Here is a 12,856-nt window from a genome sequence, read left to right on the forward strand (position 1 = left end):
GACATCATACGCACTACTGCAGAGAACTTGTGGGCACGCCAACAACCACACCCCACTGCACCTCCCCTCCCATCAAATTGTAGGCACGAAACCATTAAGTCAGTAATGACCCATCATTAGCAGTTTTGTGCGCTTCATTCGGATTGGTGGGGCAGCTGGGGGAACTTAACTGCTCTTCATTGTTGAGCATTGACAGTGTAGAGAGAGCACAGCCCAGCTGAGATAGGAAGGCACAAGGGGGGGGGGCAAGTATTTCAGAGGGGGGCACGTCCCCTCAGTCACCCTCTAGCAACGCCACTGATCACACACCCTTCGCCGGTTTGTTGTTCATGTTTTCATTAGCCTTTAATGTAGTCAACTGTAAGGTTGGATGTAACTTGTGCAACAAAGGTTTACTATGATTTGGGTTTCAGTTCACAGTTCTAAAGCATTCCTATGTTGCTTAATTAAGTTCAAGTTTTACTGCACACTCACTTTGTCTCTCTGCAGGGTACACCAGTTTACTGAAGTATACGTTGCCTTAAAGACCACAGGCCTTTAGCTATATTGTACTTGTATTAATTCTACAGTTTATTGCAGGTTCAGAAAACCTAAAGCCTTCATGAATTATTATACTGTTAATTGGTCCCAAAATGACAGGATGGCTCAGTGCATGCATCGTCTTTTGCAGGTTATTCTCATTCCTATAAAAGTTGCCCAGTGAAGGATTCAGTTAATGTGAAAGAAGCCGGAAGGAACATAAATAACAGTGATCTTTTGCAGAGGGGCTCGCGAGCAGTTCTCAGTATCCCATTGGGGACTATGGCTTAATGGGAGGGTTAGGCGGCAGGTGGGCACTCACAGCAGCAGAAGGCGACACCAGAATCGGCCCCATGCGAGGGCGTGCCTAGAGAGGAGCTTTGCAGCGCGAGTGGCAGGCCGGGGATGCGGTGCCGGCCCATCTCCTTTCATGGCTCTGGAATGTGGTGATGCTGTGGTCGCGGCTCCCGGCCCCTCCCCCAGCCGCCGCCGCCTCCCGCTTCCCTTCCTCCTTCCACATCCTTGGGTAGATCCGTGCTCTGCTGTCTCCTGCTGACGTGTCTGCCTCTCAGTGCGCGTGCGCGGCTCCACTTCCATCCACACACTCCAGTCGGTGTTGCTGCCAACATGGCTGCAGCCGGACGCTTTCTTTGCCTGCTGGCGACCCTGGTCTGGAGCCCCAGCCTGGGCAACAAAGCCACCGCCGACAGGAGGTTCTCGGAGCTGAAGCGCTGCGTGGACGAGGAGTGCAGCAGTAAGTGGCGCCTGATCCCTGTGGGGGGGAGGAGGTTGCAGTGGCAGCGCAGAGCAGAGCATCCCCCCTGCTGCCCTAAGCATGACCTGTTCCACGGGCTTGAGCTAATGTTGTCCCCATGATAGGCATACAAGTAACAGTGTTGAGTTAAAATGAAACGCATAGGGCCGGTTTCTATTTCCGTTCACTTTGCAGTGCATCACCAGTGTGTTGATGGCAACTTTGTAAATCTCGTAAAGAGCCGCTGCTGAATACCACGTAGACCCTATGTCATTCCTGTTGGCAGTTACTTCCTGTTGCCCTGTGCTGGTGGGATGGGACTCCCACTTCTTACCTCAGCTGGATTTCGCAGTTCATGAGTAGGGGGCTAATTCCCCTCCCGCCTTTGTTTACCCATGGCGCACCTAATTTGGAACAGAAATGTGGTGGGGTTGTGGTTTGTGAACCGGTCGCCTATACACAGAACTGCAAAGAAATACGCGGGTGCTTAAGGAGCATGACAGCGCAGACCCTGTTTTGGCGAGTTACTGTTTTGCAAAGAAAGTGGGTTGGGCAATTAGCCTTGAAAGATGTCCCGTGCTCCTACAGTCTTATTTTTTCAGAAGTGTGACTTTTGGCTACAAGGATCATGATCTGTTGGCAGTTTCGGGGTGGGCAGTGACCGAGATGCTAAGGGAGGGGCTTATCGGAGAAGCTGCGTCTCAAGGCCCCCTTAACCCTCTAGGGGAGGTCTTTATTTTGACTTTTCAGCTGTCACAGAGTGATGGTTCGTCCAATAGTCTGGGTTTGTTGACATCCCAGAAGAATTGACACCGGAGACTTGGTAAAGTCCGCATGAGGAAGCATGTACACCGCCCTGCCAACAAGTTTTGTGCAGAAATGCGCCCGGCCTTACTCTTCTATGTGTGGGATTTATAAAGCACACACCTAGTTGGGAAACGAGGAACACTATCATTGTGGGGTGCAGAGGTAGCTATTGGAGCTGCGGAAGGGTAGTAGTAGGGGTGAGTCCAGTAACCAATCACTGTGGAGATGATCCTGAAAGCTGGTCCTTCTTGAAGTGGGGGGTTGTCCTAGAGTTAACCCCATCTCCTGTTGTACTAAGCCATTATGAACTATCTAAGGCAGCGGTGTGATGATGGCCTGTGCTAGCAAATGGTGGATCCATATGCAAGAGTGAGTGAAGGATTCATGAACTTTGAGTATTGGACTCATGTGCGATTGGAGTGACAGATTAGTATCCCGAGATGAGTGTTGGGATTCACACTCAGTGGTAGGATGGAGTCTTGTTCAGTGGGTAGGTGCAGATTAATACACAGATCAAGAGTTTGTTCCATGTGTATGCGCTGATATTTAAAGAACAAATAATAGGACAGATTTTGTCAACATACGTGAATTGGGTTGTCCCAATGTTTATTCCAGGGTCATTGTTCAACAAAAACTGTGCTGACACGCGTTTCGACCACATCGGTCTTTCTCAAGGCAAGAAAATGATTCTATAATCAAAATATTGAACAAACATAAACAGAAGGTCACAGTGGTATGAATTGTAACACAAAAGAAACACAGTAATTCCCACAAATAAAATAAAGGTTCAGTATTGATGCGACAGTGTGACCATGAATGGTATCAAAATTCATCAAACGAGAAAAGAAAAATGGGAATGGGAGGAATCAAAAAAACCAAAAGAGATGACTATAATTTGACAGCAAAACATGTCGGCACAGTTTTTGTTGAAAAATGATCATGGAATAAACATTAGGACAACCCAATTCACAAATGTTGACACACTCTGTCACATTATTTGTTCTTTAAATATCAGAGCATGCACATGGAACAATCTCTTGATCTGTTATTTCACACTAGGCAGGGGTAGTCTATAGTTCCATATTCTGCAGCTGATATCTGACTCGATATTGCCTTTCCCTCAGTTATCTTCTCAGCCACAGCGCCCTCACATGTGGTTTCCCCAAACACACTTACTTCTGCAGATTAATATACGATTGTGAGATTCCTGTACAGAAGCAGGAATCCATTCCTATACTAGAAGAGCGAGTAGGATGTGTGTGTGCAGTGTTGAGTGGCAGATTGAGATATATATATGTGAGTTGCGGGTTTCATACTCTAAAGCAGCGTAGATTCCTATACAGAGGGGAGGGGTGCAGTCCTAAACTCCTAGTGAGTGGAGTGCAGCGCAGAGGTGGGTGCCAGGTGATGCACAGAGCCCAGGGTGGATTCAGTTGCATAGGTGAGTGGCGGCGTTGCACGGCACTGGGATGGATTCCAGAACCCATGTGTTCATGCAGGTATAAGGGGGACTCTGAATCGAGGGGAGTAATTAATTGAGATACCAAGGAAGGGCTATTGCAGTGACCGGTGCAGAATTAATTCTTAAACGGAGATGAGGGGGTCACTTCAAATGCAAGTGTAGTGTGAATCATAGGTTCATAATCTGAGGTTTGGCTAGAAGTGTATGCGTATGTGAGTTGTGGAATGCGCGAGGTGAATGCAGAGACAGATTGGGGCTGAATTCACCTACAAGTACGATAAGTGTAATTCATGTATAGAATTGAGTGGTAAATTGAAAAACACAGTTGGGGTTGAGTTATATACAGGGAATAAGCAAAATATGTAGTCTCCCCTCATCTGTTCCTTGAACTGTTAAAAACAAGCATGGGCAACCTACCAGTGTGGTTTGTGCATAGGTGTTAGGCTTTTTTCAGGGGCTGACATAATACTTGCTAAACCCCCTCAGAGCTGTGATTGGTGGCCGGGGCCCTTATGCGTTCTATCCGATCTCCACGCAGCATCCGCCCTCCCTCTCTCTGAACTTGCCTTCGGGCACCTCATGACTTGTGCTGCCTCTTGCCGCACAGGTCTGCACTCGCTAAATCGGCTGGTGACCCCTCTTCTTCTTTCTTTGGGTCACTGCCTGGCACTTACTGGCATGCCTAGCAACGAACTCCGGACCTTATTGGTTGTCTTGCTATGGTCTGTCTGCTTAACACTTCACCCCTCTGTGGATCCCCAGCACTTCCCCCTCTCCCTTCTTTCTCTGTCTCTTTCTCTCTCTCGACTTGCACGCTCCAAATGTTCACAAGGCCTAGTAGGACTGCTTTTCTCTTCTGTATTTCGCATTTACCATTATCTTTCTGTTTCTCTTGTTCCCTTCTCTTTGCCCTGTGGGCGCCTTGAAACACAATTTACTTGATGTATAAGCATCTTACACGTGCCCAATAAATAAATAAAATCCATCCAGGTCCTCACACCATTTCTGGTTGTACCTTCATAGCAGAGCCTATCACATGCCTACACAAAAGCCAACATTGAGAGCTTTGCCAATGCTTGCTCCAGACTGTTGCTGTTAATGTTAAAGGATATTTGTACCGCACTCTATCACCACCGGAGTGGTCCCCTGGCGGATCTGAAAAGGAAAGGGGGTGTGGGGCGAGTTGGTGGGAACGAGCGGTAACCATGCAAGAGAGCAGTGATGTACTGTTGGCAGCTTCAGTTCGGGTAAACACTGTTCGCTGATCTTGGGGGTGCATTCCGGTCGGTAGCGGTTGTGCAAAGCTATGTGTGGTTTGTCTTGTTGCGGTGTTGTGAAGTTTGTGCGGTTTGTTGTGCTTTAGGGTTGTGTTTGGTTAGAGTTTGAGAGATGTATGCAGAGGGCTGAAATTGTTAGTGGGTTGGTTGTTGGCCTTGCTATCTCCAAGTGGTATGTGCTAAATTTCCACGTTCTTTCTAGATGTGGCACGTGAATATCTCTGCTTTTCTATCTAGACCCGGCACTGGCTAATAATCACAATCCTGTCTATATATGCTGAAGTGGGCTTGTTTCTAAAGCTGCTTCGAGAATCAAGTGAGGAGGAAAGGTGTGACATATGCAATTGGTGCCTTTTCACTTTCGGGGTGTGATATTGCTGGGGACTCTTTCGCTCCTGCTTGTAGCTCAGTAGAACCTTGTTAGCTTGACACAGCATCCACCAGGAGCTACTGCCCAGGCCAACTGGTGCCTCACAAACATACCTGTGCAACATTAACGGTGTTTTTGCAAATGTAAATGAGAGGAGCGTTAGGACACAGCTGGGAGATAATTAAAGCATAATGCGGGATGTATACACTGAACAGACAGTGTGCATCGCATGTGAATATTAAACGTGGTCCATGTTATGTACTAGTTGCCAAATGGTTGCTCCTGCTCATCAATTCTTTACTGCTCTCCCTGAAATGTTCTTAAAGGTTCTGAATGTACAACCAAAACTACAGGCAGCCTTATCCTTGTGTGTCTATAAAAACCTACTGGATCATCAGGTCCGTCTGGCCCTAGCTACTTAATATGTGCTGTCATTGCATCAAGGTATATGCAAACGTAATTGCCGTTCTCTGTGACCCGAGTCCGACCTTTCACTGCTGTCTGTGCTCTGAAGAAGCCCTGCAGCACTTCCACGTGCAACCAGAGGTACGTGCGCATCCTTTGTTCTACTGGGACGATGGCACCGGCTGCGTGCTTGTGTAATTGCTGAGCGGGCGCCGCTGCCCTTTTCAATTTACTCGTGGAGTAGCTTTTTACAATTATTAGCTTTTTATCGAAATACTGTGAGTGTGTGCAACCCCTCTGCGTGCCTCCGTGCTGGATGGGCACTTTAATGGAACTGAGAAAAACTACCACAGCTATCTAGTGCAGCCCTCGCCGAGGGCTAGGTGGTAGCCGCGCTCCTTCTTATCAGATGCACGTTTGCCCATGTTCTGTCACCTGTGTAAGTAGGGCCACGGGCTGTACCCACAGTAGACTTCGCTGACCGCGCCCTTTAACCCAGTGCCCAGCGTAGTGTGACTGATGTGAGTTTATTAAAAGGAGCAAACCTCGGCGAATGGATGGGACGGAGCGGGACTAAAGCACCTGATGTAATAACGCGCAATTGACACGGCCCTTACCTGTTGCTTTGCGCACCGTTGCCCTGGAGGCTCTCCGAGTCAATGCATTCGGGTATTGTTTTTTACCGGATTGCAGAAGTAGGCTTTGGAGAGGACCAGTAAAGGCGCAATGCTTCTGCTACGGGAACCCATCGCGACTGTATGCCCTGGTGTCCTCTAAAGACAGTGGATTCGGGCCCTGTGCAAGGAGCTTCGTCCCTGGAAATGGATAAGCAGCGCAGGCATGGGGCCAAGGAGTGCCGCCATCAATCGATGCGAAGCGCTCTCGTTATCTGTCTGTTTGCGGTCTCCTGCCAACTTCACTCTCGCTGCGTGTCACTAATCACAGGAAGTGTTCGCTGTCTCCCGGAAAAGTACATCCTATGTTTCGAACGTGCGGATACAGCGCCGTGAGAGGCGAGGAAGAGCGTCTGCCCGCTATTGACGGGGTGCCTCTACAAGGCCCCTGGTTCTGGCCCCTCGGCTTTCAAGCCAGCAATTGGAGCTTTCATCGGACACGGTGTTGGCTGTGACGATTGGGTTAACGTGCCAGAGCTTTTCGGTCACCATTTCTTTCCCTTTGCCTTTTGGGATATGTAGTGTTAGAGTGGAAGACGCAGAATGCAAGTAAAACCAGGGCTGGGATCGGTAGTTACGGCTCACCCGAGACCTCTGATGCGTGCATGTACTTACACTGTGTCCTAAAAAAGTCTCAACATCGGCCTTGCAAGCACAGCCCAGTTACCACAGCACTTCGGGATGTGACAGCCTCCGTTTTTGCAAAATATTATGGCCCCCCAAGCATCAAGCCCTTAAAAAAGAAGTAGGTGGGGGGGAGGGGGTAGGCTCTGACGTACATGGTACGTGGCGTCATGCGAAATCATTCTTAAATTGTGGCATCATGTGTGGGCAGTTAAATATATTTTTCGAAATTCTTTGAAAACAGGCATCCGCCTTTGAAAAAGTTGGTCGTCCACCCCTTGTTCCCTTCACTTGTCGTCCCCTGACTGACATGCACCAAAACCAACCTGCTGCACCCACCCTTTCCCCCTTTTTTGCATATATTTCCCTCTTTCCCATCCACTTGCTCCCCCTCGCTCATTGCCTTTCCTCCAGCAGGCTAAGCTCTGGATACCACATACGGGGCAAAGAGTGCCACTCCATTGCTACCTGATTGTTCTTGAAAGCATCAAGATGCCATACCTTGATTGTTGTTGGCCTAATAGCTTGTTGTAATAAATTTGCACCACATAAAGCCTTTTTTCTGTTAGTAATGTGCTCACATGTACGAATAAATGTGCCTGTAGCCTCTACCCCTTGGGGTCCCTCAGACTTTGACACAAGTTTGGACTAGTGGTGACCTTTGTAAACACCACACCCCCCTCTCTAATAATGGCATACAGAACCAAGAGTATGTTCTAACTATTGCTACCCCCGTATGTGATATATTGACTCCATGGACAAGCCCAGGCTCTCTGAAACTAAACTACGTTTAGTCTGTGCTGATTTGGCATAGACTAAATGCATATTAACATTGCATTGCATTATGGGTAAGAAACATTTGTCTATATCCATGTTTTCAGGTTTATTTCAGGTGAGACTAGCAGGGCCTGTCTTGGCTCTGGCAGCGCCTGGGGCTAGGAAAGCACTCCCTGCTCCAGTGCTGGAGTGGGGAGTTAATCACTTAAATAGAGCGCTTGTGCCAACCCAGCACGGGGAAGCTGCCCCATGCATTCTGGTTTAGCCTCAGTGCCCTATTAAAATGAAAAGCACCCGCCCAGTGCTTTGGTCTTGACTGTGATAATATACTGTGGGACCTAGCGCTAGCGAGAGATACTCTCCTAGACAACCCTAATCAAGTGAACAAAGTTTTGTTTGATAAAGACTGGCGTGAAACGGTACGATTCCATGAATATCCATCTTTGTAACACCTATAACACAAGAAAAGAGGAGACATCTTGCATATCCTCTTTAAATTCCCTAAAAAAACCTTTGGGACCCGCTTCTCAGGCTGAGATGGAACATCTTGTAATCAAAGGAGGTTCTTTTCAGATGAGGTCTGATCCAAGAGGAGGATGCTGTGCGTAGGATTTGTTGTACGGCAGGAAAATTTGAACCATCACACTGGTGTGTTGTGCTTTGGAAGTAGAACCGAGGCCGTATATGGGGAAACTTTGTAATTCTTTGCATTCCCTTCCTTCTAATCATGTATGTCAGCGCTGTATCTGCGTTGAAAACACCAGAGATGGTTTGGAAATTTCAGCATTTATGACATTTTTAAGTTTATCAAAATCTCAGTGGTATAGTAATGTTGCTATGCAGAATACTGCATTTACAAGACTTGATGTAACTGAAAGCAATTTTCGGATTGGAGGGTGTTGGGTAAGATTTTCATAGTAATGGTAAATCTTCCTGACCTGTGTCAACCCCAGAACTTTTGCTTTACTGGTGGATTATTTTTCCTTATACCTCTGTGAGTGGGAACCTTTTTCCACAATCACAGAATATTTTACTCTTTTTTTAAAAAAAAGAAAATGTATGGGAGTCATTTTTTTAGACTCCATAGTGTCTTTTTAAAGTTATGCTCTTTGACAACATTATGGCAATAAGTGCCCTGTTGTTGCTGGGTTGTCCTAATAGTTCCCCTTTTAACTTTCTCTGCCTAAACTTGGGAGTACTGCAGTTCCCAAGGGTAGAAAGGATCTTGGGACCCCTTTTACATTTTATTTGGTGAAACCAGCACACCCACCTTATGTGGAGTGCTGGGGAGATGCAATGTATCCCCTTTCAAACTAAAACTGTAACAATTTTGTTACAGGGACAAGCTTACCTTTAATGGATCGTGTCAGTGACACCTTTTTACTAATTCAGTGCACCTTTACCGTGGGCTATGTTCACAGATGCAGTAAAGGCACCCAGGGGTGCTCATTTGACCAAAAATGGCCCCTTGTCTTTTTTTCCGCCATTTTAGTGTTTGTTGTCCTTCCTTCTTTCTTCCCCTGACATCCATGGTGGGAAATTCCTTTGTGTCATTTTTATCTTCGGCGGGATTCCCCTGGACCCAAAGCCCAGCCTCCAGTATGTCTGTGAAGGCAAGAAGCGAGGGAGGAGTCCAAAACTCCACAGCCCTTTGTCTTCCTCCAGGCCTGACTGAATGGGGACAAATCCCAGAAGGGGGGGGGAGCAAGCTGTCCTGATTGGACAACCAGACTGCCCCTTGTTGTACAATGCAGGGAGAGAATGCAGAAGTTGTGCTGTAGTTCCTGTTAAATACTCAGAACCTGGAAGCTGAAGACAAGTCGACCACTGGAACGAAAACCGAAGAGGATGATGAAGGAAAAGTGGCTGAGATGATTTCCAGTGACCAGAGAGACTCCTCTGTTACCTGAGCCTGCTGTAGCTGTTCCTTCCAATTGACCCGGGGACTCTGAAAACGATTACCCTGACCAAGAGCCTACTGAGGCCAAATGGACTCAAGAAGACCTGCATTTTGAGCCATCCCACGTCGTGCTGCAACCTTGCAGGGCTGCAATACCCCATACACTGGGACCTCGAGCCATTGTGCAGTGCATGGTTTTATGAATTCCAAACCTCGCTGAAACTTTGTGGGCGTCCTGCTGGATATACAGAGACACGAATCAAGTCCAAAAAGTCCGCTCACCCGAGTGCTGAACCTTTGTAATGACGAGAACCCAACCAGCGATATTCTGTCTTCTTCTGTGCTACTGTTAAAGGTGCCAAATCCACAGAGCCTCATCCAGCCACGAGGAAAACCTTGCCTAGAACCTTCCCCATTGATCCCTGCTGCAAAGTCTCTTCCAAGGTCCTGTTTTCAGTCACCATGACAAGGAATCCACTGACTGGGTTTTTGGCTGCAGATCCTGAATTTCTCCTGCTGCAAAATCTTCTTTGGTACTGAGGTACTGTGTTGGCTTGGGTATGTATTTACCTTAAGTTTCTTGGGATTCCTGTTTGGTGTTTTCTGTGATTGAGAGGCCTCTCGTCCAGTTCACCCAGTCCCACTGCTGTAGTCCTCCTAGGTGTTTTCTGTGAAGCCCCTGGAGCCTCAACTAACTTTAAAGTAAAATACTCACCTGTTTGAAAAGTCTTCCTGAGGAACTTTGTGACTTTTGCTACTTAAGAACCTACCCTGAGGCTCTCTGTTGGACACTAGACCCTAGTGACCCCCCCCTTCCGCCACTGAGAACACTCCTGCTCCAAGAATAAGGGAAAGACTTTTAATGGATTGTGCCTTTTGCCTAGAAAAGAGAATACGTGTTTAAAAGTTACTTACTTGGTTGGTAACTGTAACTGGAAGAGTGAACATTTACAAAAGTTCTTACTTACCTTGAATGTGTGTTGCACTATTCTGGAAAGTATATGTAAGATATTTCTTTCCTTAGAAACTGTTTCGCCGTTCTAACAGAAAGTAGATGTAAGGGTATATTACTCGCCTGTGATTTGGTTGTGCCTCTTCACAAAAATAATGCTCTTTGTTTCACTTTATTATTCCTGTTAGGATAATTGTATGAGTGCTCCCCAACTGGGTCTTGCTTCCCACGACTAGCTGTTAGCCTGTGCAGAATAAGTCTGCATTAGGTTTTACCTACCTAGAATAACTTTGAGTCGTTCTTAATGTGTAACATTTGGTTTTAATTTCCCTGTTCTGTTTTAGACAGACACAAAAAGAGTCTTTGGTTTATACCTGCCCCAAGTTGCTGATAGCTCCTTTAAATGGTATATGGTTTTACTTGCCTTGAGTTAGCTGTGTGCCATCTAAAAATAAGTTACAAGAGTTACTGCTTAGCTCAATCGGTTTTTCACTGATCTCAATAGTACCTTTTTAATTGAATATTACATCCTTAGGTTTTACTCACCTAGTAGAACTGTGTGTTATCACAAAAGTAGTTGTAGGTTTTTACTACCTAACAAGTGTTCCACTATTCACAATACGTATACTGTCCAGTTGACTGATTATGTGATTTGTTACTGAGCATCATGGTACAACTGGTAGGGTTTACTACCCTTGACTTACTGAATGTAATCGGAAAGTAACCATTGGTTTTAACTCCCCAAGAATAGGTGTGACCTATACTGAATCTTTATAAAAAGGTTTGACTTCCCTAGAACTACTGTTAGGTGTTCCAAATAAGGTTTATGCTTTTGGTCTGTGTACCTTCAAGCATGGTGTTGTGTTTTTTTATAATTGTGATTACATGTAATGTGATTTTACTTATTTCCCCCAAGATTTATCTGGGCCTTCTTGTATATAAGCCATTTATTTTTTACAATACATAGTGTTTCAGTGTTTCTTTGGACCATTTGTATTACAATTTCATTTGTACTGATTCTACAGCCCTCTCTCCCTCCTAAAATAAGCCTGGCTGCTCTGTCTATGCTACCCTGAACTCAGGTGGTGTAGCCTTATACCAAGAGTGGAGTCTTGTGCTGCCTCAGTTGAATGGTTTTACTAAGCCCTTAGTTGGACTTCAGAAAAACTGTCCTAACAGAGGGACGTTTTCCTCTTTGACAGTTTGTGTGTGTTTTATATTGTGATATTTGAGTCTCTTGTTTTTTTCAAACTTTTCTTTAAGGCGGCTTTGATGTGTTTTTCTTTTGACGATGATACATGGTCAAAAAAAAAGTTTGAGATGTTTTATTTGATTATGTGATGGTAAAGGTTTGAATAGATCACAACAATAAAAAAAAAAAATGATTAAAAAAAAAATGAAAAGCACACGCTCCAGTGCTGGAGTGCCCGCCGCCAGCACGAAAGCAGGGCACATTTAATTTCACTAGCGTGCCTTCACCCACCACGCTAGCTCAGGGAGCACTTAACCCCCCCCCCTTCCTACACCCTGAGCTGGCATGGCAGGACTAATGGGGGGGGGGTTAAAGTGATTCCCTGGGCGATCGTCTGGTTCGCCCTTGCTTAAAGCCGGTCGAGAGTGAGAGAAATGGCCCAGTAAAGATGTGGCGAGGTCACTTGTATTTCTTGAAGAGGCCTCACCGTTCTGTAAATGCCATCAGGAGGGCAGGCTGTACTGTACTAATTCTGCTTGATCTTTACACACTGCCCGAAACACAAAGCGTGATCCACTTAGTGGATGTCTTGGCCGGTTTGTTACTTGCATACTGGGGGGGAATCTACATTTAACGGAAGAAGTTTGCGCCGAGTTGCATTCACTATTTTTACAAAGAAACCCACTTCCTAATATTGGATCTCCTTGACAAACAGAGTGGCAGCAGAGTAGAAGCAGTTGTCTGGTGGAGCTTTATGCGAGTCTGCCTACACTGCCTTTTCGATTACCTGCTTGCTGGGAGGAACTTTTAAATACCCTGCAAACTTGCAGAGCGAACGGGAGTGGAAGCAGTTGTTTGCAGTTAGCTGCAGTAGCGCTACTGCTACCGGGAAGGGCTTTGGCAGAGAAGACGGGAAAGCCCAGGAGTCAGAGCCTGGAAAGCCTTGTGGAGCACGCAGCGGTGTGCGTTATAAGGTATGCCAGGTCTGACGACACAGAGCCTGGCGGAATGGAGGAGGCACCCCCGATAACCCGGGCGGCGTACTTCTCGGTCCCCAGCCCCTCCCTCCCCCTCTGCGAAGGGGAGGGGGTGGCTGGGGCAGGGCGGCAAAATGGCAAAAAAGCCGCGAAAAGTATTGCGCGG

At 46.6% G+C, this 12,856-nt stretch overlaps 1 protein-coding gene across 4 annotated transcripts in view; it reads left to right on the top strand.

Moving 5' to 3' along the window:
- Positions 1-1,062: 1,062 nt before the first annotated feature.
- Positions 1,063-12,856, top strand: part of MIA3 (MIA SH3 domain ER export factor 3) — a 1,311,327-nt gene continuing 1,299,533 nt past the window's right edge. For 2 of the 4 annotated variants that reach the window (XM_069608611.1, XM_069608610.1), the window contains exon 1: positions 1,063-1,273. In XM_069608611.1, coding sequence (XP_069464712.1) covers positions 1,147-1,273 — 127 coding nt within the window. In that variant the 5' untranslated portion in view covers positions 1,063-1,146. The remainder of the gene's footprint in view (positions 1,274-12,856) is intronic. The other 2 variants (XM_069608608.1, XM_069608609.1) reach the window with 2 other exon arrangements.

This window comes from Ambystoma mexicanum, chromosome 4q (assembly GCF_040938575.1).
Source record: "Ambystoma mexicanum isolate Mex_15411 chromosome 4q, UKY_AmexF1_1, whole genome shotgun sequence".
Taxonomy (NCBI): domain Eukaryota; kingdom Metazoa; phylum Chordata; class Amphibia; order Caudata; family Ambystomatidae; genus Ambystoma; species Ambystoma mexicanum.